The sequence below is a fragment of the Megascapheus bottae genome, chromosome 1 (assembly GCF_031878675.1).
Source record: "Megascapheus bottae isolate mThoBot1 chromosome 1, mThoBot2.hap1, whole genome shotgun sequence".
Lineage (NCBI taxonomy): Eukaryota > Metazoa > Chordata > Mammalia > Rodentia > Geomyidae > Megascapheus > Megascapheus bottae.
Window position 1 is genome coordinate 48336380 of NC_143509.1, and position 24525 is coordinate 48360904.

Consider the following 24525-nt stretch of genomic DNA (forward strand, 5'->3'; position numbering starts at 1 on the left):
ACATGGTTTTACTTATATCTCATCTTTTCACCTTTTGCATGCTACTAAAGTATGAACCTAACGCTGATATATGCTGTGGTTTACTCTTATGTGTTTATCCTCAATATAGAGATGTCTATTCATAATTTGGCTTTTGTATCAAAACCTGTAATTGGAAACTAAACAATGGAATTCTTTTTTCTTTGCTGAATTTAGGTGAATGGTATTAGAATTTCACTGTGAGCACAGTGTGTGTGTGTGTGTGTGTGTGTGTGTGTGTGTGTGTGGAGAGTGAGTGTTCTTGGAAAATATTTATTGCAATATTTACAATCCCTCAGTCATGTAAAGTATTTTTAAAATGCTTAAGTTTTATAATCTTCTTGGATTTTGAATCCAAAAAGCAGTTACAATTCAATTCTTCTTATGTACACATTTTATATCCTGTCACTGGTCATAAATACTTGTATATATTAACCTGTCCCAAATGCATCATGTTACTTGGTATTTCTTCCTATCCCAACATGTGCTATAATAACTTGAACATGGTAGGGACTCCAGAAATACATAGGGAAGTATCATGAATTGTATGTATATGGCATGTATATATGTATGTAAATACCCTGGATTTGAAAATAGCATTCTACCTATTTAAAAATGGGAAAATAAGCCGGGTGCAGTGGCTCACGCCTGTAATCCTAGCTACTCAGGAGTCTGAGGTCTCAGGATCATGGTTCAAAGCCAGCCTGGGCACTAAAGACCTAGAGACTCTTATTACCAATTAATCTCTGGAAAAGGGGAAGTGGGGCTGTGGCTCTTAGGGGTCGGGTGGTAGCTTTGAGTTGAAGAGATCAGGGACAGCACCCAGGCCCAGAGTTCAAGCCCCATGAACCACAAAAAAGAAAAAGGGGAGTGGGAAGAGTTTACCCATGTAAGCCTCAAATTCTGATTATTTGTTGACAAGAGGGAACTGGGCTAATTCTCATACAGTGTCAGCCAAGAAGTAAGTAGATAGGCTATAATAGAAGTTTCTATAGACTGTTAAGCCCTGTACAGGTGGGTGAGTGGTGGCCTCACATATGGCAATCAGTGTACGCTCTGGCATGTGTCTAGTTAGTCCATAATGACCTACTCCGTCTAAACAGTGTATTTATCTTCCATTACAAAGATTATTCCACAGAGACAAATTGCCATTATTCAATAGAGGCTCACTTTTGGAGTGGACATGCAAATGGAACTCCAAAATAAGCAACAGATTATTTTAAAGCAATCACTGCTAATGTGTTTGGTGTTGTCTTGCCAAGGATGCCTGAGCCATTATACCGGAGTAAAGCTGTGAATGCCTGCAGCAATGAATGGTTTTTCAGTGTGCTCCTGTTAGGAATTATGCAGCTCTCATTAGGAACTAGAGATTTAAGAAGTGTTTACTATGAGTCATTTTAAAAGACAAGGGAAGAACATGTGTAAGAGAGTAGACACTAATGTGCAACTGTGGCATCTAGGGAGAAGACACCTGGAAGGAACGCCTACTTTGAGTTTAAAACAGTCTTTTAGTCCAGGATACAGCTATATCCTCATGAGAAGTACGAGACCAGAGATCTGGACAGACCCTTATGAGCAAAAGTTGCCATTTTGATCACCTAAAGGAAAGCTAAAGAAAGATCAAGGACAACAGATTTGGGACCAGAACAGAGACAAGAGTAGTGAGTTATGTTGAGGGGGAAGGATAATACTTTTTGTTACTTTGAGAGTAAATGATGTTATCTTGAGAGTAAATGATGGCTAACGGGTAGACAAATGTCCCCTAGTTGGACATACTGCTTTTATAAGTAGTTGGCCTATTTTGTCTTCTGGAGAGAGGCAGATACAGAGTGAAAAAGAAGAGCACATGCATATTGACACGTCCATAAAGCTTTCTTATCTGTCCCTGAGCCTCCACCATCAGATACCATTTTCTTAAAGAAAAGAGGCAGAGGTACCAGTACATTTTACAGTAAAATAATTATAGGGTTAGAAATTAGAAGGCATGGGTTCTAATCTTGTCTTTCAGTACCTTTTTGTGTCATTATTTCTTTTCCTCTGTACCCCTCATTTATTTTTAAAGGATTTATACTGAATGTGCTCAGTGAAGGTTACTGCAGAAAGTGTTTCTGCCCACCAGGGTTCCTTGCTAGAATTTTCACTCCATGGATACCTGTTTCTCCACTTACGGGTGAGAATAGCCATGTTTGTTTTATTGAGAGGTAAGGAGCACACATATGTGAGACAATCAGGAGTGTTTTTGGCAGGTGTTTGATCAGAACTGAGAAAATACTCAGAGTTCTTAGCTCTATACCTATTGGTTTAATTATTGCTTTCAATATTTGAACTCTTCATTATAAACTGCAGAATCTACTTACTCCGGCCTTCTATTTAGTTTTATGGCTATGATTCTGGGAAACACACAAAGGTAAGCTCACATCTATTGAATACCTGCTGTGTACCAAAAACTGACAAATTCCGTTCTGAATGTGTTTAGAGAAGGTACTGGTGAATATTATTTCTATTCATACATGGTTTACACAAGGCAACTGGGAAAGAATATTTTATTCCTCTGGGGCTGTAAAAATCCAATCCAATCAAATCATACTAATCCAATCTTTTAAGACTGGCTTTCTGAATTCAAGTCCTCAGGCAACTAGAACTGATTGCCAGGCTCCCACCCCGTTCCCTAGGTTAGAGCTCACAGGCTGCACTCCAGCATTCCTGGAAGTGCCCTCATACAGAGGTCCACAGGGGTCTCAGGGCACATTCCTGTCTGCAGAGGTGTTGCTGCTTCATGATACACTGTAAGTGTCTCCCCAACCCCCCACCTGCCTGACCCCATGGGCTTCTTCTGGTCTTCACAGTAAGCAGGTAGCAGACAGCCCACCTGCTTGATGTCAACATCTGTGGGTGAGGCCCCAGGAAGAATGTGCCGCTCCCAGCCTTAGCTCAGGTAATTAATCCCCACAACTGACAGGTGGCAACAGGCGGCCCTTTGGCTGGGGCCATCAGGAAAAGTGCTTGGAGGAAGGATTTTTTTTTAAACTATCAAGAGCACAATTCGTACATGTCTGGCAGCTAGACGGCTGTGGCAGGAAGGGAGGTGGGGAGGAGAAGTAAATACCTTGCCAGAAGCCTGTGAGGCCCATTTGGGGATCTGCTCTTACCTGATCCTATAGATTCCAACAGGATATTGTGGCCTGGAAGCTGTTTGCAAGATCATTTGCAAAGTTCCCATCATTTGCTGTAGATTCACTCTTAAGGTGGAAAATGTAATGTATGAATCAAGGGGTTAGTTGGGGGCAGAGGAAATGACTTGCCCATGAACAGAGCTAAGATGAGAATTCTGTACTCTTGACTCCTGGTTCTGACTTGATACCCATTAGACATGTGAAATCCAGAAACAAGGAGAGAAAACAGAAGCTTTGCTCAGAGGAAGGATAAGTGGATAGTTCTTGGTTGCTATTTGGTTTTCAAACAAACTTCTTATAGCAGGCTTTTCAAAAGAACTCTGTTACCTCATTCCCAAACCACATAGAGTTCATTCATTCTTCCTTGTTTTCATTTTTTTTTTTTTTGGTTTTGGTACATGATCCATTATAGGTCCTGAAGTAGAAGTTGGTTTATGTGAACATTTTCAGTTATTTTTCATTTTTAATAATTGAAAATATTTCCCTAGTTGTGAAGTGTTTAGTGTTTCTAATATATAGATGACAAATTCTGAATTCCATAATTACCCAAACACAATTCAATGAGATTCTTACTGGATATGTTCAAAACATGTCAGACTAGAGCTGAATCTAGTTCTTTCTGACTATAACTCTTACTGTATTTGAGTGAGATGTTTTGGGTTCATTTTCCAAATTTTGATTTGCTTTTCTCCACACTCCCCCAAAGCCAAATGTCAGAATTTCATTTTGTCATTTCTGAACACACTGTGTGTTTCGCCAATTCTAATCACTGCCAGCATTGTCTTTTTAGCCTTATAAAAAGACAAATTCTTGGTGTTTAGTTGTCAGAAAAAAAATCACTTAGGAAAGGAAACTACTGAGGCACTAGATATCTTAGGATAGCAAGAAAGCAGATTTTGAAAGGCCTTGAACTTGAAAATGGCTAAAATACAGTTCACAGATTTTTCATAACAGCCTTTGGGCTTGACATTTGTTTCTTGTCAAATGTTATTTGAGGCAGTACAGGCCACATTTTATCTCTTGTAATCTTTTAATCTCCTTCCATATAGGAAACATGAATTAAAAGTCTATCCAGTATTTCCCCTTAATGAATGTTAACTATTTTACAGGTTGTAAATCTCATTGTATTTTATTTTCTATTTTTTTTTTCTATAGATGCCAGGGTTTGAACTCAGGAACTGGAACTTGCTGAGTCTTCCTGCTTGGCTAGTGCTCTTGACACTTGAGTCATACTCCCAACTGCCTTTCGGCTGCTTATTTTAGAACCATATATTGAGAAATTTGTTGCCTAGCTGGCACCATACCACAGTCTCCAGATCTCAGCCTCCTAAGTAGCTAGTTAAAGTTGTGAACTACCAGTAACTTGTCACTCTTCTACTTTTTTATTTTGTTTTATTTTGCCAGTCCTGGGTCTTGAACTCAGGGCCTGAGCACTGTCCTTGGGCTTTTTTGAGGTTAGAGGTCTACCACTGGAGCCATAGCACCATTTCCTGCTTTTTTCTATATATGTAGTCCCGAGGAATTGAACCTGGGTCTTCCTGCTTGCTAGGCATGCGTTCTTACCACTAGGCCAAACTCCCGACACCTATTCTACTTAAAAAAAAATTCTAATCCACTTAGAGGAAAAGAAGTTAGACATGCATTAATTGATGTTTTTAAAATATATTAATTTTTTCCATCTTCTTCAGATCCAGCCAACTTCTCTGAATGAAGATATGTGCCTTAAATATTAATAGAATACAGCTGCATCTGGTTTTATAAGCTAAGGTTTATTATTTTGTGGGCAAACATCCAATAAATCATAATGTGCATAGCATTACATTAAAAGAAAATTTTAAAACATTCCCTTGGAGTATTATAGCATACTAGAGATGAGTTGATCAGGAATTGTTGAATTGGGATGATTTTGACACTGGCATTTATAGTTGTTTCCCTTAAGAGATATAACTATTGACTTATCTGTTTTATAGGGCATCAGTTCTTCCATATTTAACTCAATATGTGCATACAATAAGGTGTTTTGTTTTCTGTGAGAGACTTAAAGAAATAAAGTTTTTTTTTTCTACTTTGCTAATGATGCAGTGGGGAGAAAGAGCCTTGAACATACCTTGAGGAAAAGGAGCTGTTGAAAATTTATGCAGCTGTGTACTGATATAAGCTGGCATCTCTCTGCATTGTGATAAAGAATTACCAGTCTGGCAGCTAAGAGCTTGCAATATAGAATGTCAGTGAGGCAGGTGGTAAGGATAGGGTACTAGTCACAGGAATGCTTCTTTTTTTCTTTCCACTGTTTGCAGCATATTATTACTAAAGGAGCTGAATTTGCTCTTGTTCTTCAAAATACCCTGGAATCATTTGATGTAAACTTGATATCTAGCTTTAAAGCAGCTCACCCTCTCAATATACCAAACCTCCTCCCCTCTGTATCCGTACAAAACAAAGCTTAAGCAAAGCTTGCGTTTCCATTTTGTGAGGAGTATTGTCTAGCAAGAGAAAGTTTAGTTTAGTTGATAGTTTTCAGACACTTGACTGCCATGCCACTGAAGACATACTTTGTTCATTTTGATATTTAAAGCTGGCATGACTATGTATGAGGAAATTTGGCTAATGTTCAATGAAAGCTAAGACTTTTCTTCTTGTTTGTGAATGAGTTCTTCCTTGGAATGAATGCAACTAAGAAAAATACTGATTCCTGTTCTCTGTATATATTTCTGATAACAAAATCACCATTGTATCTTCTGTACTCTTTTTTTTAAATATATTGCTTGGCAATATAAAACCTGAGACTGAGCTTCTCTAAGAAGCTTGCATGCATCAAACCATGAAATAAAGCTGGATGCTGATACCTCATATCTGTAATCCTTGCTACTCGGGAAGTCAGATATATGGATTGAGATTCAGTCTTATCTCCAATTAACCACAAAAAAAGCTAGAAATGGATGTGTGGCTCAAGTGGTAGCACTCCAGTCTTGAATGGAAATTAGCAAGAGTTCAAGGGCCTACGTAAAAGTGTATTAATAGGTACCAAAACAACCGGCAACAATCCAATAATATATGACCAGTAGTCATCTTACAAGCTTTTTGATTTCCTAACTAGAAATGATGAACTTAAGATCCAGGGAGGGGCTAGGAGTGTGACCCAATTGTAGAGTGCTCGTCCAGTGTGTACGAAGTCCTGGATCCAATTCCTTTGTACCACATACACAGAAAATATTAGAAGTGGTTCTGTGGCTCAAGTGGTAGAGAGCTTGCCTTGAGAAGGCTTTAAGGACAGTATACTTGCCCTGAGTGCAAGCAGCAGGACTGGCAAAAAAATCCATGACCTGAAATTCCTCATGAATTCACACTCATATTAATGATTCCTTTGGAGAAACCAATCACTTTTATCTTCAGACATAAATTATCTCAGATATGCTTTCTTAGCACTTTGCTATAGATATTAAAACCATGTGATAATTGAGGATCAGCATTAGCCTACATGTCAAGGTAGTTCTCATTATTGAGTGTTCCTGAGAAAATCTTTTCTCCCTTCTGGAGCCTGGGTTTCTCATCTGTATATGCAGTAATGTGAATCAAATTATCTTGAAGCTTGAAGCCTTCTGACTTAATGCTCTAAGATAATCTTAGCAAAGTTATCTTAAGCCTAAACATGCCTTGAAATAGGGTGATTTGATTATAGAAACTGAGAATCAAACCCTTGCTTTAAAATGTCAAGTTGTTTTCTGGAAAAACTGTGATGAAACTATGGGATGCGATGAAAACATTACCTTCACAGAAGTGTGCATGTCTGAATTCAGTCCCTTGTTTCCTAGATTTAAATGAGCCACTAAATTGTCTCAGTTTCATGTTTAGAAATCCTATTTTTAGAAATTACGTTTTCAGAAATGTCTTTCAAACTAAATAAGCCTTCTATTTTTCTCACTCTGTTTTGGTTTTTTAACTTTTTTCTCGTTTTTCTTCAGAAGCCACATCATAGTTCTACTATTCTATTTGGTGTCAGAGTTTCCTTTAGACCTGTTTCTTAATAGCAAACAGTGCTCCTGGGTTCCTGGTATCCATACAGTGTCAGAGATGAAGCACAGGCTCAGTAAATATTTGTTGCTGAACAATTTTCACCTCTACACCTCAATTTTAAATCTGAAAATTAGAGAAAAAGGAATAGATGAAACATTTCCTACATTCTGTCTAAGTTCAAACATATTCAGTGTTCTCTGTCTTCTGAAGTCATAGATACAGCATACTTTTGCAGGTGGGAGCTGCTCCCACTAAATTTATTCCTCAAAAATTAGAAAAAATTAAATTTAACTCTCTTTACTAAGTTGATTCTATTATTTGTTCATGTTCTTTCAAAGCAAGTTTAGATGAAAATATTATTTCTAAGTATTTCTCAGGGTGTTAATTCAGAAGACTGGGTACTTAAAGTAAAGCAGAATCTTAGTGTACCCAAGGCACTGGATTCAATCGCTGGCACCATAACTAAATATATATATATATATATAGATAGATAGATGTATATATGTACTATCAAAAAGTTAGGAAAAAAACTTAACCAAAACACCTGAGTATCTAACATCAATATTGCTCCATACCTCTCAATATTTTTATTAAATAAAATACTAGAAATAAAACTAAAGTTTCCTTGCCACCTTATCTTATGCCCCTTTCCTTCCAATGATTAAAATGAAAGAAATACACCTTTGTGCAAGAATATCGTCAAATTTGGCAAGTGTATAAAATAAAAAGAGTAAATTGCTCATGATCAATATTGGACAATGTAATTTAGGCAGATTTTTGAAGTTACAAAACTGTATGGCATTTATTAACATAGGGATATGCATTTCAAACATATGGAAGTGGGCAAACCAAATTCATGTAAAAATGAATCAAACTGTTTGCATATTTTAGAACTTATTGTTTATTAGCAGATAAATCAGCTATATAGGATTCTTTATAAATGGTTAACCCTCAAGCTTCAACAGACTTATTATTTGGCAAATTGTCCTCCATAAATTGAAATAACATTTCACACTGCACCCTAAATTAGTTATGGTACATTAAACACTATGTGAAGAATCTTAGAAATATGAGGATTCAGAAATAATCTTACTATGCAACTTTTATGTCAGTTTTTGCCATTAACTAAGGATTTTCATACCCACTACTTTTTCACCTTGATAGAGATGTGTTATACTTTTTCTATTTTTTATATTAATGAATGGTGAACTTTTTATAGAGAAGGACAAGGCATAAATAGGAGAGGCAGCATTTAAATATGATGTTTTGATTCCTAATCCAGTAATTATTACCTACAATTGTTGGATTTGGACAAGAATTTTTTTTTCTGGCCTTGGGAACTAAGTCTTTTCCTCTTTCACACAAAATTGGCCTGTTAGTCCCAGCATTACCTTTTCTATTTTATTTGTCTAGAATTAGAACTCCTTTTTTCTCTATTTGTTCATCACTTTATTGACTAGACATGTTATAGTTGCCACATAATAGCAAAATCTTCACTTGAAAACTAGCTGATTCATTCTTCTTTGGTTATAGACAAGGGATAAGCAACTAACTGGTATTGCTTTCATAAGCATCCTTTGTTCTGTATAATAATATTTCCTGGACTATTTTGTGCTTCAAAGCATAGCTTTCATAACAAAAACAAGAATACTACATTTTACCAAGCCCATGTGTCTCCTTTCCATTCCATTCTACTGTTTTAGTATAGATTCCTACCACTTCTTGCCTGAATACCTCCTCTTCAAATTCCCTCTGCTTACTACTTTCCTCTTACTTTGTAGTTCTCATTATGTAGAGCTCTCAGTTCTTTCCTCTGCTGTACAGTTCATAGTATCTTCTATTATGTTTTAATTTTGTGAAATCTGAGTTTCCCTGAGAATCTGCTGTCTTCCTAGGTTGATGTCATAGCTGTCTGCTCTTCTTCACATTTCCTGGCACGATGGCATATCACCATGGTTAACATTACTGTAGTTTCACTCCTCATGATGTTTTTTTCCTCATGGAAAGACTATGGCAGCCACTGACCTCTCTTGTTCATCCTTATTTGGATGCATAATCCACCTGATGAATGATGACTTGTCCTTGAAGACCTAGAGTAAATGCCATTGCCACTGGGAAATTCCATATCACTGTGACAGTGCTTCTTCTCCACATTAGATGAATATATTTGTTTTTCTCTTTCCCTTCTATCCCCAGCCAATCCATCAGCAAATCTGGATAACATTTCTTTGGGAAAAGATTTGCTTTTTACCACTCCCATTCTGGCTTAAACCCCTCTTGTTTTTCCTATGGATTGCTACAGTAGCTCTATGACTATTCTGCTTCTAACCTTGCTCCATGTAATTCACCCTTTGTTGGACAAATACAGTGATTCCATTAAAGGAAACAATTGTCTATGGAGCTTTTCCTTAACAAGAGTTAAAAAATATTCCTTTTCCTAAATATGAGAAAAAATAAAAAGAATAAAATAAATATTTGTAAAACAAAAATAATTTAAAAATATAAAATAAGTATAACTAGAAATAAAAGAGAGATAATGTCCAAAATGTGCTCAGGATTCTAGGAAAGCTCGGGTCTTTATTCTGGACTACAAGGTCTAACATAACAAAGACAGCTATTCTTTGACCTTGGACATTATCCCTTCCCACTGTAGCCTTTGCTTATTATTTTCACCATAATGGGCACACTCATTGATCTATGTAGAAAATACTAACATACCTACCAAAAAAAGCTAGTAGAAATCAGTAAACTTGCCAAATTCAGAGGATACATGACTATATTATAAAAACCAAATTTTGTATATTAAAGACCAAAATAAAAATTTGCATTCTGAAATAGAACAAAATGGAAGCACTCAGTCTGATTTAAAGACTGTAAAATTAAAGTGTGAGACATTTCATACAGGAATAAATGTAGACCACCAGAAGAGAGTATCCAGACATAGACCTTAACAAATTGGTCCAACTGATTTTCAAAACAGCAAGGAAAGTGTACTGTAAGAGTAGTATGAGAACAATTGGATATCTGTTAAAAAGGAAAAGCAAACAAAAAGCAAGTACCAGTGGCTCACATCTGTAATCCCAGCTACTGAAATATGCCAACTGAAGACCCCTTTCAATACAAAGCATCAATTAGAATTTTAGAAAATTCAAGTCAAATTTGGGAGCAAACAAGAGGTAAACTAGAAATCTGAGAGAGAAATGGAGTCAGTACATGTACAAATTTGCAGTCTTCACTGACATGAATTATCAGTGTATTTAAAAATCTTGACACGATTTAGTTTCCCATTTTGGCCTTCTTGCAGAAAATTGAAAATGATGAGGATGCTACTGAAGTAGATATAGCAAATTCTAAGGAATTATTAATATACAATATAGGTCAAGGAGCCAGAATTTAGTACTGGGAAAAATATTAAATGTCATCACAGAACTGATTTGCTACCAGTGAGGCAAATAAAGGAGCAACGAACTGGTTTTGTAAATAATGGGGCCTGCTGGTGAATGCCAACCCTTCTAGTCAGTGAACAGAAGGCCTGGTAATTGAATCAGAAGCAATACATGGATCTGGTCAGCTATTTTGATTTAGTCAAATATGAAACACATCATTAGTGCTCACAAATTTGAAAGAGTACAGTATCAGATGCATCCTAGCTGGAAGAATATCTCAATTGCCCTGACACAAGGGACAGAAAGAAGGAAAAAATAAATGGGACCATCCAGATAGAATATCACACTTAAAATTGTGTTGCATAGATGTCCCATCATACTTAAGAAGTCTGTGCTGCCAAGTTTGTATGGGTAGAACATGGAGTATAAATTGGGGTAGTGAGGAAAGTCTTGGGTGTTGATAAGGTGAGAGCTACATAGGGTCAGAAGGTTAACAAGCCACATTAAGGCCTAGAAGTGTGACCTAGTGATAACAGTGCTCACCTAGCATATATGAAGCCCTGATTTCGATTCCTTGGTACCACATACACAGAAAAAGCTGGAATTTGTGCTATGGCTCATGTGGTAGAGCTCTAGCCTTGAGGAAGCTCAAAGACAGTACCCAGGCCTTGAGTTCAGTTCATAGGACTAGGAAAAAAAGGACATCCCAGAGCCATATCAGAAGTACAAGGGTTAGGACGACATTGGAGCCTAGACAGGTTTTCTTCCTAGCCCAAGATTTTTTCAGTTCTATCACTTGCTTATGCTCCCTGTCATTAAATGAGCAAATATTATACTAATAAATTGAGGACACAGGGCACTTCCTAGGTGTATCACAAGGCTACCAGAAAGGCTTCACAAGGTATCACAAGGCTATCACAAGGCTTCATTCAGAAAAAAAAAAGCTACCATGTAAATTAGAAAAATGTACAAATTCAAAAGTTCTTACTTTTGCAAAAGAATGGAGAGATGAGGAATGGTTTGACCACAGGCAAGTCCTCTCTGTCCTTTAATTTTCTTATCTATAAAATGGGGATAATAATTTAGGCCCATTATCTGCTATCTACAATTCTGAAATTCTAGAAGCTGAAAGCCAAAAATTTGGTTTTGATTTTCAAAGTTTGTGGGTACAGTCAAGTGTTGGTGAATTCCAACTTTAAATTATGAGGCCATGTGGTATATTTCCCATTTAGTATATTATGAATTTCACAGAAATGTTAATGGTAGAGTATAAAGTGTTATACTAGTTCTACTAGATGTGTTTATGATCTGTGCTATATGAACTTTACCCCCTTTCTCAATTCCAAAGTACTCTAGATTTTGAAACTTCTGGCTACTGGAGTTTCAAATAAGAGTTTGAATACCTGTAATACTTTCCTTATAGTTTTGAGTGAAAACTGACTTTCTAATAACAGAACTAAGTGAATGACAGAACTACTATTATTGGTCATTATTTAAGCTCAGAAACTTGACTCCTCATCTCTGTCACTGAGACTTTACAGGATTAGTTTGTTGACAATATCAAAAGTTATTGTTAGGACTTTGGTTCTTTAGTCTGTCAAACTTGATGTATAGTATATTAACTATTGCAAAGGAATGCTTCTTATAAGAAACTAAACTACTCAGAACATATATTCTCTTCCTAACCATCTTTACTTACTTGAAGAATGCCTTAATTACTTTCAGGTGTTTGCTGACACATTATTTTTACTTTTCCCGAGGTTCATTTTATGAAACTCGGGGTTAAAACATGTATTAGGCTTTTTCTGAGTAAAATGCAGATGAAATAAGCAAGGAAATATTTATTTCCTTGGAATTCTCCTAAAAGTGAACTCTTACTATTTCCTAGAACAATGTCTTTGTCAGTAGATTCATTATTTAAAAGCAGAAGAATAAAACTATTTGTCTACATTTCATTCAGAGTTTTCCAAATTTTATTTCTGTGTTTTTGGGCTTTGGGGGGGGGGGGCAGGCTTCTTTTCCTTCAAGCTATAGAAAACCATTTTTGCTGTATTTAATCCGTAGCCTGTGGGTAAATAGGGCTGATTTCACAATGTTCTTCCAGAAGTAGAGAAGTTTTAACTAAAATTTCCTTCCCTGGGACTGGGAGTTTGGCTTAGTGGTAGAGTGCTTGCCTAGCATGCACGAAGACCCGGGTTCGATTCCTCAGTACCACATACATAGGAAAAAGCCCGAAGTGGTGCTGAGGCTCAAGTGGTAGAGCTCTAGCCTTGAGAAAGTCCAAGGACAGTGCTCAGGCCCTGAGCTCAAGCCCAGGACTGGGAAAAAAAATATAAATAAATAAATAAAAAATTTCCTTCCCTCAAAAACTTGGAAATAAAAAAATGATTTTTATGACATATTATGCTTCGAAGGAAGAAGTGAAACAGTCATTTTAAACAACGTGGATGATAGATAGATAGATATTTATGATAGTATGCTTGCCTCTTGTCAGAATTTGTTACTCTGACTTCTGCTTCCAGGATCTTTCTCTGACAGGAAGGTACTGCCAAATTGTGCCTGAAACTCATGGTGTGTTTACCCTTTGTTTGGGCATGGCTTACTAGGTTGCTGTACTTCTAGACAGAATCTACAGTGCCTTGGTGCTGGTGGTTCACTTTAATATCTGAGTAGGAATGCAACAAAGAGATACCAACCCAGAAAGCAGGGATGATAAGGCTTAATTTAAAATCAGACTTAGAATGTTGAGAGGTGGTGAGGGAAAGCACCATGGGAGGGGTGTGTGTGTGTGTGTGTGTGTATGTGTGTGAGTTTGTGTGTGTTTGTGTGATGTGTTTGAATCGTGGTCTTCTGCTTTGTGCATCCTATTTTGCCAATTCTGCAAACCACCCACCACCAACTTCTTCCTAAAGAAAGGAAGAGAGGAAAGATGTGAATGTTTAAAAAATCTGCCTGTGACTCCTTTTGTGCTGTGACTGTTTCACCTTTGGCTTGCCACTTAGGGGAATATAGAATCAAGTTACCCCTTTCAGATCTTGCATTCACTGTTGTCACTGTGATCTCAAGATAAGTGCAGTCACTGGGCCAGAAGGGTCTAGCGGACCCTCTTTCCTCCAGGTACTCCATCTAAGAAAAGCATCTGAGCATTCTCTGTATATCTTTGGAGTATGATAAGGACAAGGTTTGTTACAACCCTTTAAACATAAAACTGTCTTCATGATTTATTTAACATCACTCAAAGTATAAAACACGTTTTGCATTAATTTCTGGTAATCAATAAAGTGGTTTGGGTGCTACTTAAAAAATAATTCTGGACCTGTTTTATTATCTTAAATAAAGGAAAACAGGTAACCTGTGGCACTAGTGGCTCACACTTGTAATCCTAACTAGTAAGGAGGCTGACATCTGAGTGTGACTATTGGTCAAAGCCAAACTAAGCAGAAAATTCTTTGAGACTTTTCATGTCCAGGCAATCAGAAAAAAAGCTAGAAGTGGAGATGGGGCTCAAGTGATAGAGGGGGGGAAAAAAACCAAGTGAAGGTATAAAGCCCTACATTCAAACCCTCCAGTATAACAAGAAATAATCAAATAAGTATACTATTTTTTAGAGAAGTAGAATTTTATGATATCAGTTTGATTAATACAGTGGCTGGATGTTATGATACACACATACATATGTATAAAGACTGTACAAATGAAAGGTATTTTCATTGTTCTGACTTATAACAGTATCTCCTGTAGGCTCTCTCCTTCTTTCTCACACTCCTGGGCCTTTCTCTCCATAGTACTCCACAGAGCTGAAGAAGCTATACTGCCAAATCGCAAAGACATGCCCCATCCAGATCAAGGTGATGACCCCCCCTCCCCAGGGTGCCGTTATCCGTGCCATGCCTGTCTACAAGAAAGCTGAACATGTGACGGAGGTGGTGAAGCGGTGCCCCAACCACGAGCTGAGCCGAGAATTCAATGAGGGTAAGGACAACTGGCATGTATAACTGATCAATCAGAGCTCCTTGAAAGTCACGATCCTGTGAGCACTATTATCTGATGCCTACCTACCTGATATCAGTTCTATCTGCTCATTGAGCTGATGGGGTTATCCAAGACGAGTGTTACATTAATACTTGGCTTTCACAATGGCTAAAGTAATTAATGTCTTAAGATGAGACAGCATAAGCCAAAAATATGGCATCCTTTAGTATGATTGTTTTTTTTTTCTGGAGTAACTTTGCAAGTATATTGAGAGCTAAAGGAAAAGATGATGGGGCATAAAAAGAAAGAATCAGAAAAATGAAAAAAGGAAGTGGGAAGAAGAAAAGAAATGAGAAAGCAAGTAAGAATATGTAGAAGACCTAAAGCCTATGCAGTGGCAGTCCAATGAAGGGCTAGGCTGTAGACTGGTATCTGGAGAGTAGCTTTTAATCTCAGATTTTACATGTGAGCTATGTCCAATCTTTTAAGCTTCAGCTGAAAACCCAGCAACTTTGCAGAAGAGAGGTTACTATTTACAAGAGTTCTTTCAGATATCACATTGTGGTTTCATGAAAGGTACAAAGTAGAAAGTAGCAGAAATTAAGACGGGAAAGTATGAAGCATCATCAATGATGGTTTCTCTGAACTCTTCATAGAAAAATGTTATAGATGGACATATTGTTAAATAAGTAGTGCATATACATATGGAGGATGTAATTGACAATTAATGGCAAATGTGAACAGAAGGAAATAAAGCCCTACATCTCTTTATCACAAAGAAGCTTTTTCTAGACTTGTTCACATGTGTGCATTCTCTGCACTCTAGTGACCTGCTTTTTACTTACAAATATACTGTAAATTCATAACCCGACTTATAGAATTGGAATCACTTTGTGGTTCCAACTACTTAATACTTTTAAAAATATTCAAAATAATATTCCATGTAAATTGGTATCAGGGGAAGTTTGCCTCATTTTGTGCTCCATTTTTAAATGGTTTCTCATTTATATTATAGAATAGTTATTTGGCTTTTATAAAAATAGATAATGCTTCAGAGAACATCTTGATAGACATAGTTCCTTCTTGATTTTTTTCTCTTTTTACTATTATTGAATAGTTCTCATAAAATTAATTTATATACCCAAAGGTTATTAACAGCTTTATGTGTTCAGATTCTTGGAATATGAACTCTTCTTAGAAGAGTTTTTTTTACTTTTGGAGCTCTGCCACTTATCACAATTTTGCAAGGCTTTAATCTCTTTTTAAAACTTGCACCCATTTTCTTGTGCTCTGCCTGGAACTTTTTCAGCATAGTAAACCCAGAAATGATTGTTATCTTTAGAAAGATCTGAAGATGGAAATGGAGAAAAGAACAAATAAGGCAAAAGTCATGATTTTGTGACATTCAGCTGCTTACATAGTATTTTTGCCAATTTTTTCTCAAATTGATTTTTTTAAATTAACCTGCTTCTGAATTTTATCGATTTCCCAGGGAAATTTGCTGAATGTGTTCCCTAGATGAGATCAGATAAATAGTCATGGGTTCTATAAAAGTTTAAGTAGCTAACCCTATATTCCAAAACATAAATTAGGATGATACTCTTCAATACAGATTTGTAATGTAGTTCTAGCTCTTACTAACAAGGTTCTGCTCCCTTCCTGTCTGAGATCTGTTCCTTTTCCTCCAAGATGCATCTTTTCTCCATCCTATGGATCATTTCCTTACCCAGAGTACACTCTGTCTATGCAGCTTCATTTGCTTTTATCCTGAGGGTAAATACACGAATGAACCATTTTGTCTCTTTCTGTTCTGCAGGACAGATGGCTCCTCCTAGTCATTTGATCCGAGTAGAAGGGAACAGCCATGCCCAATATGTAGAAGACCCCATCACAGGAAGGCAGAGTGTACTCGTACCTTATGAGCCACCTCAGGTAAAAATAAATACATAAATAAATAAAGAGAGTCACAGGCTGACTGGTTAGCTTGAGATAGGATTCCTTTTGGTGACTGGGATTTTCCCAAGTATTTATCACTAGGTTAAGTCCTCATCATCAAATATGAGACTTGTAAACCTTTTTCTTTCTCTTTTCCACATGCCTCCACTTAGTCATCTAAATGTAGAGTGAATTCATTGGTAATGTAACCCTGTGTCTCCCTCCCTATGGAATCCTGATTTACCCATGGCATACTTTCATGGCTCACAGTGGAATAGGTAGTGGACTTGCCTGTACATGGGAGAGTTGATAAGGCATCTCTGAGCTCAAGTTTCACCAAACAAAATGGTAAATCTGCTGCAGATAGCAAAGTAGTGAGATAGAACGCACACAGGAGTAATAAGATGGCTGTGTAGATCCTTAGCAGGTGACTCTCACTCATTAGATTCAGTGCCTTTACCCATAAATAACAACATCAGATGATTTAATTTTAAGGACATTTTAGCTGTGGGCTTTTATTTGTGGAAGTGTATATTCAAATCAATGTCCTGTTGGTTTTATCTACATAGGGCAACGATCCTTGAGGTGGTTTTGTTATTTGGGGCAACTTTTTTTTAGCTCCCCATTTTCAGTGCTCTTCATTATGTGGTAGAAGTTATTTGAACAGGCTATAAAAGTACAAGGTCAAAGATAAAAAGCTCTGTCTCAAATTTTCCATGAAGCAAGGCAAAGGAATCCGCTGTGGATTTCAGAGTCTGTCTTCCTAGCAGGGAAACATCCCATTAGAAGCAAAGTTCTCTCAAAAGAAGGAGGAATTAGAGGGATGAACTTCAACTCAAACCATCATTAACATAGTATTCCCTTCTGTATTCAGGTTGGCACTGAATTTACCACCGTCCTATATAATTTCATGTGTAACAGCAGTTGTGTCGGAGGGATGAACCGTCGTCCAATTTTAATCATCGTTACTCTGGAAACCAGAGAGTAAGTGTTCTGTGAAGAACTCACAGTCAACAGTCACAAGCAGAGGGCAAAAGAAAGTGTGTATCTTGTGTCCTTATCATTCACTCTGCATGCATAAGGGAATATTGCCCTTAATTCTATTCTTTGTACTGTAAATCCTTGCTGTAAACACTTACAAAAAAGATATAATAAATGGACACAAAGAAGGGTGGGTAAAAGTAGACAAAGAAAAAAAAGCTAGAAAGAAAACCTGGAAAGGTGTAAAAGTCTCTCCAATACCTGAATTCTTGACATTTGACTGGAATTGTTTCTGATCAGACAGTGTTTGTTTTCATGTGGCCCTTAAAGCATTTAGCAGTTTCTTTGAGAGAGTCTGGGATGCCTAAGGGGATTTTATTGGAGACATCCCCTGGCTTAACTCAAGTTTCCTTCAAAATATGTAGCTAAATACAGCTGCTCAGCTAATGGCTTGGAGGTTCTTTGCAGAACAAATGGAATGTTATTTACCAATACTGCTGGTGGCATGGAAGTGCTTTCGTCTTCTGCCAAGTTTTGGGGGTCCTTCCTCAGGGCAACCATGCTGAAAGGTTGTTGTTGGTAAATGGCCCAGAGAAGCAACAATAGAAGTGGGAAAACGCTGGAGCAGGCCTTCAAATATCCTGTGACTTTTTTTTTTCATCCTTTCGTCTCCAATTCTCTCTCACTTCTAGTGGACAAGTCCTGGGCCGCCGTTGCTTTGAGGCCCGGATCTGCGCTTGTCCAGGAAGAGACAGGAAGGCAGATGAAGACAGCATCAGAAAGCAGCAAGTTTCGGACAGTACAAAGAATGGTGATGGTACGAAGCGCCGTAAGTAGATGTAGTGGCCAAATGGGGCTGGGTTGAGTCGTCTCCAGAGAGAGGGGTCTACAAAAACTAAATATGTGATAGCACTGACTCCATGAGAAAAATACTATGCCAAGCCCCAAACTTGTCTTGGGAAAATGTAGGTAAGCATTAAAGAAGGCAGTGTACTGGATTCCAGGTGTGACCCTCCGACCCCCCAAATTTACAAAGCAAGTAGTCAACATTTGGGATATTTTTCTTTCTTTAAAGCGGGGCTGCTCAAAATGTGAGCTCTAACCAGTAGCGTGAGCATTATCAGCCCAATTTTTGTAGCAAGATTGTTTTTACAGCAGGTATCCTGAATAGATATGGTTTCTAATTTTAGGAAAAATCATTATTTTTACCATTATCGCCTCAGTCTCTATAGCATCTATAGAAGAGAGGAATAACTAAAAAATACAATAAAAATGCAAAATTAAAATTAATTTCTATTTTTCTTTTGGAAGAGGCAGAACTGGATTTTGAGCTATGAATTTATACTTGGTAGGCAAGCATTCTGCCATTTGAACCATACCCAAACCCTTGCACTGTATTTGGATTTTTTTTTTTTAATCAAATGAAGTCTAGCACTTTGGCGCAGAGCAACCTCAGACCACATTGCTCCAGCCTCTGTTTCCCAAGTAGGTGGCATTGTAGATATGAACAGTGATGCTCAGCTTGTTTTAGACTCTTACAGCTAGGTGCTGGTCACTGCAATCATAGATACTCAGATGACTAAGACCTGGAAGATTGTAGTCTGGGCAGAAAGTTCTCGAAATTATCTCCAATTAAACAAAATTGTCATACTAGAGGATCATGTGTAAGAGAGCCAATGGAAAAAGAATGAGGCCCTGGGATTAAGGCCCCTCACTATCAGTGGGGGCAGGGAATATTGAAATGATCAAAGTTTTGCTACGCTTTGTCCATCCTGGCCTGGAATTGCAATCCTCCTATATCTACGTCCCAAGAAAATAGCTGAGATTATAGGCATGCACCTATAATCCACAACTACATTTTCGTCCTTTTCTTAAAAGTTTTTCAGAGATACAAACAAACAAGACAGAAGGTTTCCTGCAGCATTACTTAAGCCAAAGGACATTTCTCAGAATCCTAAATTACCATCTTTTCCTTATCTCTTCCAATCTTTCTTATAATGCTATTACATTTCGTGAGAAAGCAGTTATCACCAATTAAATGGATGCTTGGGATTAAAATTCTTAATCTCACAATCCTTACCTCTGCCAAGTCTGTTTAGCATATATTGTTAAAATATTAATGTTTAATAACTCCATTTGTCTAATATGTACTACTGCTTCAGAAACATTCCCCAAGTGAAAGTTGATTTTCTCTGCCAGCTTTCCGTCAGAACACACATGGCATCCAGATGACATCCATCAAGAAGCGAAGAACCCCAGATGATGAGCTTCTGTACTTACCGGTGAGTCTCCTCTGCATGTGCACAGTGGTCTCACTTGATTTCCTACGAATAAGCTCTTCTTGAGAAGACACATGCATTTGCCTGTGGCAATAAAAAAGAAGCTATTTTAGTCAGTTTGAGCTGCAACAACAAAGGAATATAGACCAGATGGATGAAAAACCATAGCAAAGTATGTCACATGGTCCTGTAGAATGCAAGTCCCTGTAGAATGCAAGCATCACATGGTTGGTTCTCTTGAGGGCACCCTTCTCAGCTGCAAATGACTGTGCCTTGCATCTAATTTGTAGGGATTGAAGGCCTAAATTGCTTTCTAGCATTTCTTTCAGAAAGACATAAATCCCATTCTAGAAGGATTTTTTTTCATGAACTGTACAACTCATGAAAAGCCCCATTTCTTAATATCACCCTGTTGCTTGGGGATTATGAATTCAAAATATAAAGATAGGAAAATATACACTCAATTTATGATGACAGAAAGGTACAGTAAAATTGGGGCCAGAAGTTTGGCCTATTGGTAGAGTGCTTGCTGAGGATGCATGAAGATCTGGATTCGATTCCTGGGTACCACATACACAGCAAAGCTGTAAGTGGTGTTGTGGCTCAAGTGGCAGAGTATTAGACCTGAGGAAGAAGCCCAAGGACAGAGCTCAGGCCCTGAATTCAAGCCCCAGGACTGGCCAAAAAATAAATAAACAAATATAGAGAAAGCAAACTTTTTTTTTCCTTAAAAAAGAACCATGCGTTATTCTTTTGTTCAAAACCACTTTTTTGACTTTTTCTTTTTTTCATTTATTTTATTGTAATTAATAGAAGGGTTACATTATATTCACCAGATAGAAGATGAATTACTTCACATACATTGATACCCTTTCTCATGTCATGGTCCCCTCCTCTCCTCCCTGCTGCTCATGTTGTTTTCCCCCATTCCCTATCCAATTTCAAATAACCAATCAAGCATATATACAATATATCAGATAACCAGGTGAAATACTGTAACAATATAGATAACCAAGGGACAGCAAAAGAGATGAGCAATAACATAGAACATTAAGGACAACAATCACTCCATATATGACTTTTGTTTCTATATCCTGGATGTCCTTTTACTTAGTGTCATACTATCTGGCCTTATGTATCTAGGTTTTGTTCTAGTGTAAATCTCTTTTATCTTTTCTAAAATCATACACTGAAAGCATACAATCAAGACTAGCTCTGCTTAGAGAACAGGTTTTACACATGTATATAGAATTAATTTCCTCATTTATTTGTGAATGATGAGATTACTTACATGTTATGACTATTCCAATTTCAGCCTAAAATTTTTGTCCTAAATGGTTGTAAATAACTTACCAATTCTAGAGAGTTCTATGTTTTTTACTTGTATTCATCTGTTTCTATTGTGATACTTCCTTTGTGTATAACATGGTAATTTGATACAGCTAGACAATGTATATTGTCCAACTCCTGATAAGGAACACTTCAGCTATTTTAGTCTCAAATCATTTCTATGAGGTAGGAGCTTTGTTTTCTTTCAGGCAATACTATAAAGGAAGCTAAACAAGGCAGAATCATCATTCATATGTGAATAACAAGAGGAATATTTAAAACTTGCTATGAAAGGATATCACTTTCACCTACAATAACAATTATTCCCTTTCTGGATCACTAATATGGCATTATTATTAAATTATGGTTTCAATTCATTGAATTCTTACTACCTGAGGTTTTTGCCATCAAAAATGGCAACGTGTGGGTGACCATTTTAGACCTTAAAGCCATCTAAACTAATGGGAGACAGTAACAGGCAGGGCTAAGGAAAGAAATGACTGGGCTACTGCCCTAGATGAACTGAAGCTAAAGCAACTCAACTTGCTTGGGTGTGCCTTGGATCCTGGCCTTTAGGGAAATAGTTACCTGTCTACCTGTCAGTCATACATCCAGTCAGCTCAGTTCTCGGTTTCTTGTTTCTCGGGGTACATGGGAGAATCTGACTTGTGATGTTCCAATAAAATATTATTTTGATATACTAATATTCTGAAACACTTTCATATATTTTTTAATGTTAAGATGAGGAGAGTATGTGAAATTTTATCCAGACTTCTGAATGTGCTGATGAAGCAATTACTTATTATTGTTCTGAGTTACATCTTTACATTAGAGAAAATGTAGACCAACAAAGAAGGCGGTGTGGGGGTGGGGGACGTACAACTTTAGTATATGCTTGTTGAGTGACAAAGAAACTGACTCATAAAAATTAGCAAAAGGGAACAATTCTTACCATCAAAGACTTTGTTTGCCTTCAGCTAAAGACACAGAGCCTTATAATGTCATGGAATCAAGCCCACACACCAGAAGAAATAATGTTAGAAAGCAGAAGCGTTAAAGTTAGGAAGAACTCAGAGAAGATAGCCCAGATATGGGATGAGTGGAAGTAACATTTCTTTTTAAGCCTTATTCAATCAACATAAGAAAAAGAAAATGAACATTTTTTTTTTACTTCTGGCCATTTTGGTCTCTTTTGCTTAGGGAAGGGATTGAATAAGGCTGGTAAAGACTTCTGGAGTCCAGAATTGAAATGTGTACTCACTCAGAGGGCCCTGTGAATTTCCTGAGTTCTGCTTGCCTCGTTTTTAAGCCTGGCCCTTCTCTTTTCTTTTTTTAAATCATCCAAGAGAATATCTTTAACAATGAGCATGTTTGAACCCCGCTAAAACTTTTGTCCTTCCAGAAATAGTTACACTGGATGTTCCTTTTTCACTGTAGTTATGTTTTACAAAATTACATAAATAATGAGTCATTGCTTCTAGGACAAAAACAGGATTAGGTTCCTGTAAGTCCCTTGTCTCCATCTTTCTTCAACAGATCACTATATAACCTGTGTTTATGTATGTTTCTTTGAAATGATACCTAAATATCTTCTCTTGATTCATTGACATTGAACTCATAGCTAATGATATTTGGATGAAGGTTATCTAACAAAAGTTTTCTCCACTTATTATATGGCTTTTGTTTCTATGATGAGTGATTGTTGTCCTTAATGTATTATGTTATCTCTCATCTCTTTTGCAGTCCCTTGGTTATCTCATATTGAAACAGTATTTCACCTTGTTATCTGATATATTGTATATATGTATATTTGGTTATTTGAAGTCGGATAGGGAAGGGAGGAAAACAAGATGAGGGGCTGGGGTAGGGGGAGGGAAATGGGGACCATGACATGAGAAATGGTATCAATGTATATGAAGTAATGCACCGTCTATCTGGTGAATATAATGTAACCCTTCTATTAACTACAATAAAAAATATATGGAAAGAAAAAAGTTTTCTCCACAAGGCCAACGTGGTGCTGATACACTGCAGGGACATGAATGAGTACTTGGGCACCATATTTTGGGATCCATTTTAAACAGCAAGATCTCTATGCCAAAGTACAACAATGTGGTACCAGCAGACCATGAAAAGTACCCCTATTCACAGCTAAGTAAAACAAGAAAGGAGAATATTTCACCCCAATTTCCTCAGCAGGGAAGGAACATGTGTAGTTGACTCAATTGTTCATTAGAGTACACATCTGTAAATGACTACAAACCTGTCAGGACTGTTAATATTCATCTGATAAATACATGTTTGCAAGCAGGCCAATTTACAAAGACAGAATACATGAATCTTGAGGATGGACTGACATGCATGGGTCCTGAGTTTTTCCCTTCTGCTCTTTCATAGGTGAGAGGCCGTGAGACCTATGAGATGCTGTTGAAGATCAAAGAATCCCTGGAGCTCATGCAGTACCTTCCTCAGCACACAATTGAAACCTACAGGCAGCAGCAGCAGCAGCAGCACCAGCACTTACTTCAGAAACAGTAAGTGTCCTTGTGTCATTTCAGAAGGCATGAACAGGGTGATTGCTTATTTACATCAGCAAGAAGGTCATTGATGGGCCATGGAGAAGTGGATATTTCTAGACCGTAGTCCACTATAGATTCAGCTGGTGTGGCATGTATCATTCTGTTTATATCTTTTATGTGTCTTAAAAAAAATCACCCATATTATAGAATGGATTCAAAGATTCCCACTAACAATCACTAACATTCAATTATAATAATGCATATATTTAGACACAGAAAACTTTCCCTTATTTGGATACACTGTCATGTGTATCTCCTGGGGAAAATAAGGTTTTTACCACACAATGACTTGCTTGCTTGCTTTATTGAAAGGGATTTGTCATTTTATTCATGTATGTATATCATGTTTGAAGCAGGTCTTTGATATATAGATCAGACAGGCTTGGTTTCTTGAAAAGCATTCTGCAGTCTATGGAATATTCATTGAGAACATTTCGGAAGGCAAGAGGTCAAAGTCATATTTCCGTGCCACATCCAAACATCCTAGCTCTGGATTGCCTGGGAGCAATACATTTTTACATACGTTGGCAAGACTTTGCAACCATATTAGCATATGCATGTGACATATTCATATATTAAGTTTATCCTTTGCTTTTGGATCTTTGATGATGTTAATTGTTTCATGACTAACAAGAAGAGAATAGTTCTTATGAAAGGGTGGGAGATTGGCCAATCAGGACTCTGTTAAAACTTACCTTTAGTGGTTCAGAATAATCACTGTTAGTCTATACACATTGTGTATGTGCTAGAATTTTTGATGAATACTGTAGCTAAATGTAAGATCTGTATAACTTGGGTCCACATGAAATATTTAGCATGGAATAAATCAACTATTGATTGGCAATACTAAGTTTTTAAC

General features: G+C 37.2%; 1 protein-coding gene across 4 annotated transcripts in view; it reads left to right on the forward strand.

The window, feature by feature from the left end:
- The window catches only part of Tp63 (tumor protein p63), a 197291-nt gene that overhangs the window by 154302 nt on the left and 18464 nt on the right, over positions 1 to 24525 (forward strand). For 2 of the 4 annotated variants that reach the window (XM_090343805.1, XM_090343823.1), the window contains exons 5-10: positions 14377 to 14563; positions 16380 to 16495; positions 17373 to 17482; positions 18172 to 18308; positions 19679 to 19761; positions 23485 to 23621. In XM_090343805.1, coding sequence (XP_090199931.1) covers positions 14377 to 14563; positions 16380 to 16495; positions 17373 to 17482; positions 18172 to 18308; positions 19679 to 19761; positions 23485 to 23621 — 770 coding nt within the window. The remainder of the gene's footprint in view (positions 1 to 14376; positions 14564 to 16379; positions 16496 to 17372; positions 17483 to 18171; positions 18309 to 19678; positions 19762 to 23484; positions 23622 to 24525) is intronic. The other 2 variants (XM_090343814.1, XM_090343832.1) reach the window with 1 other exon arrangement.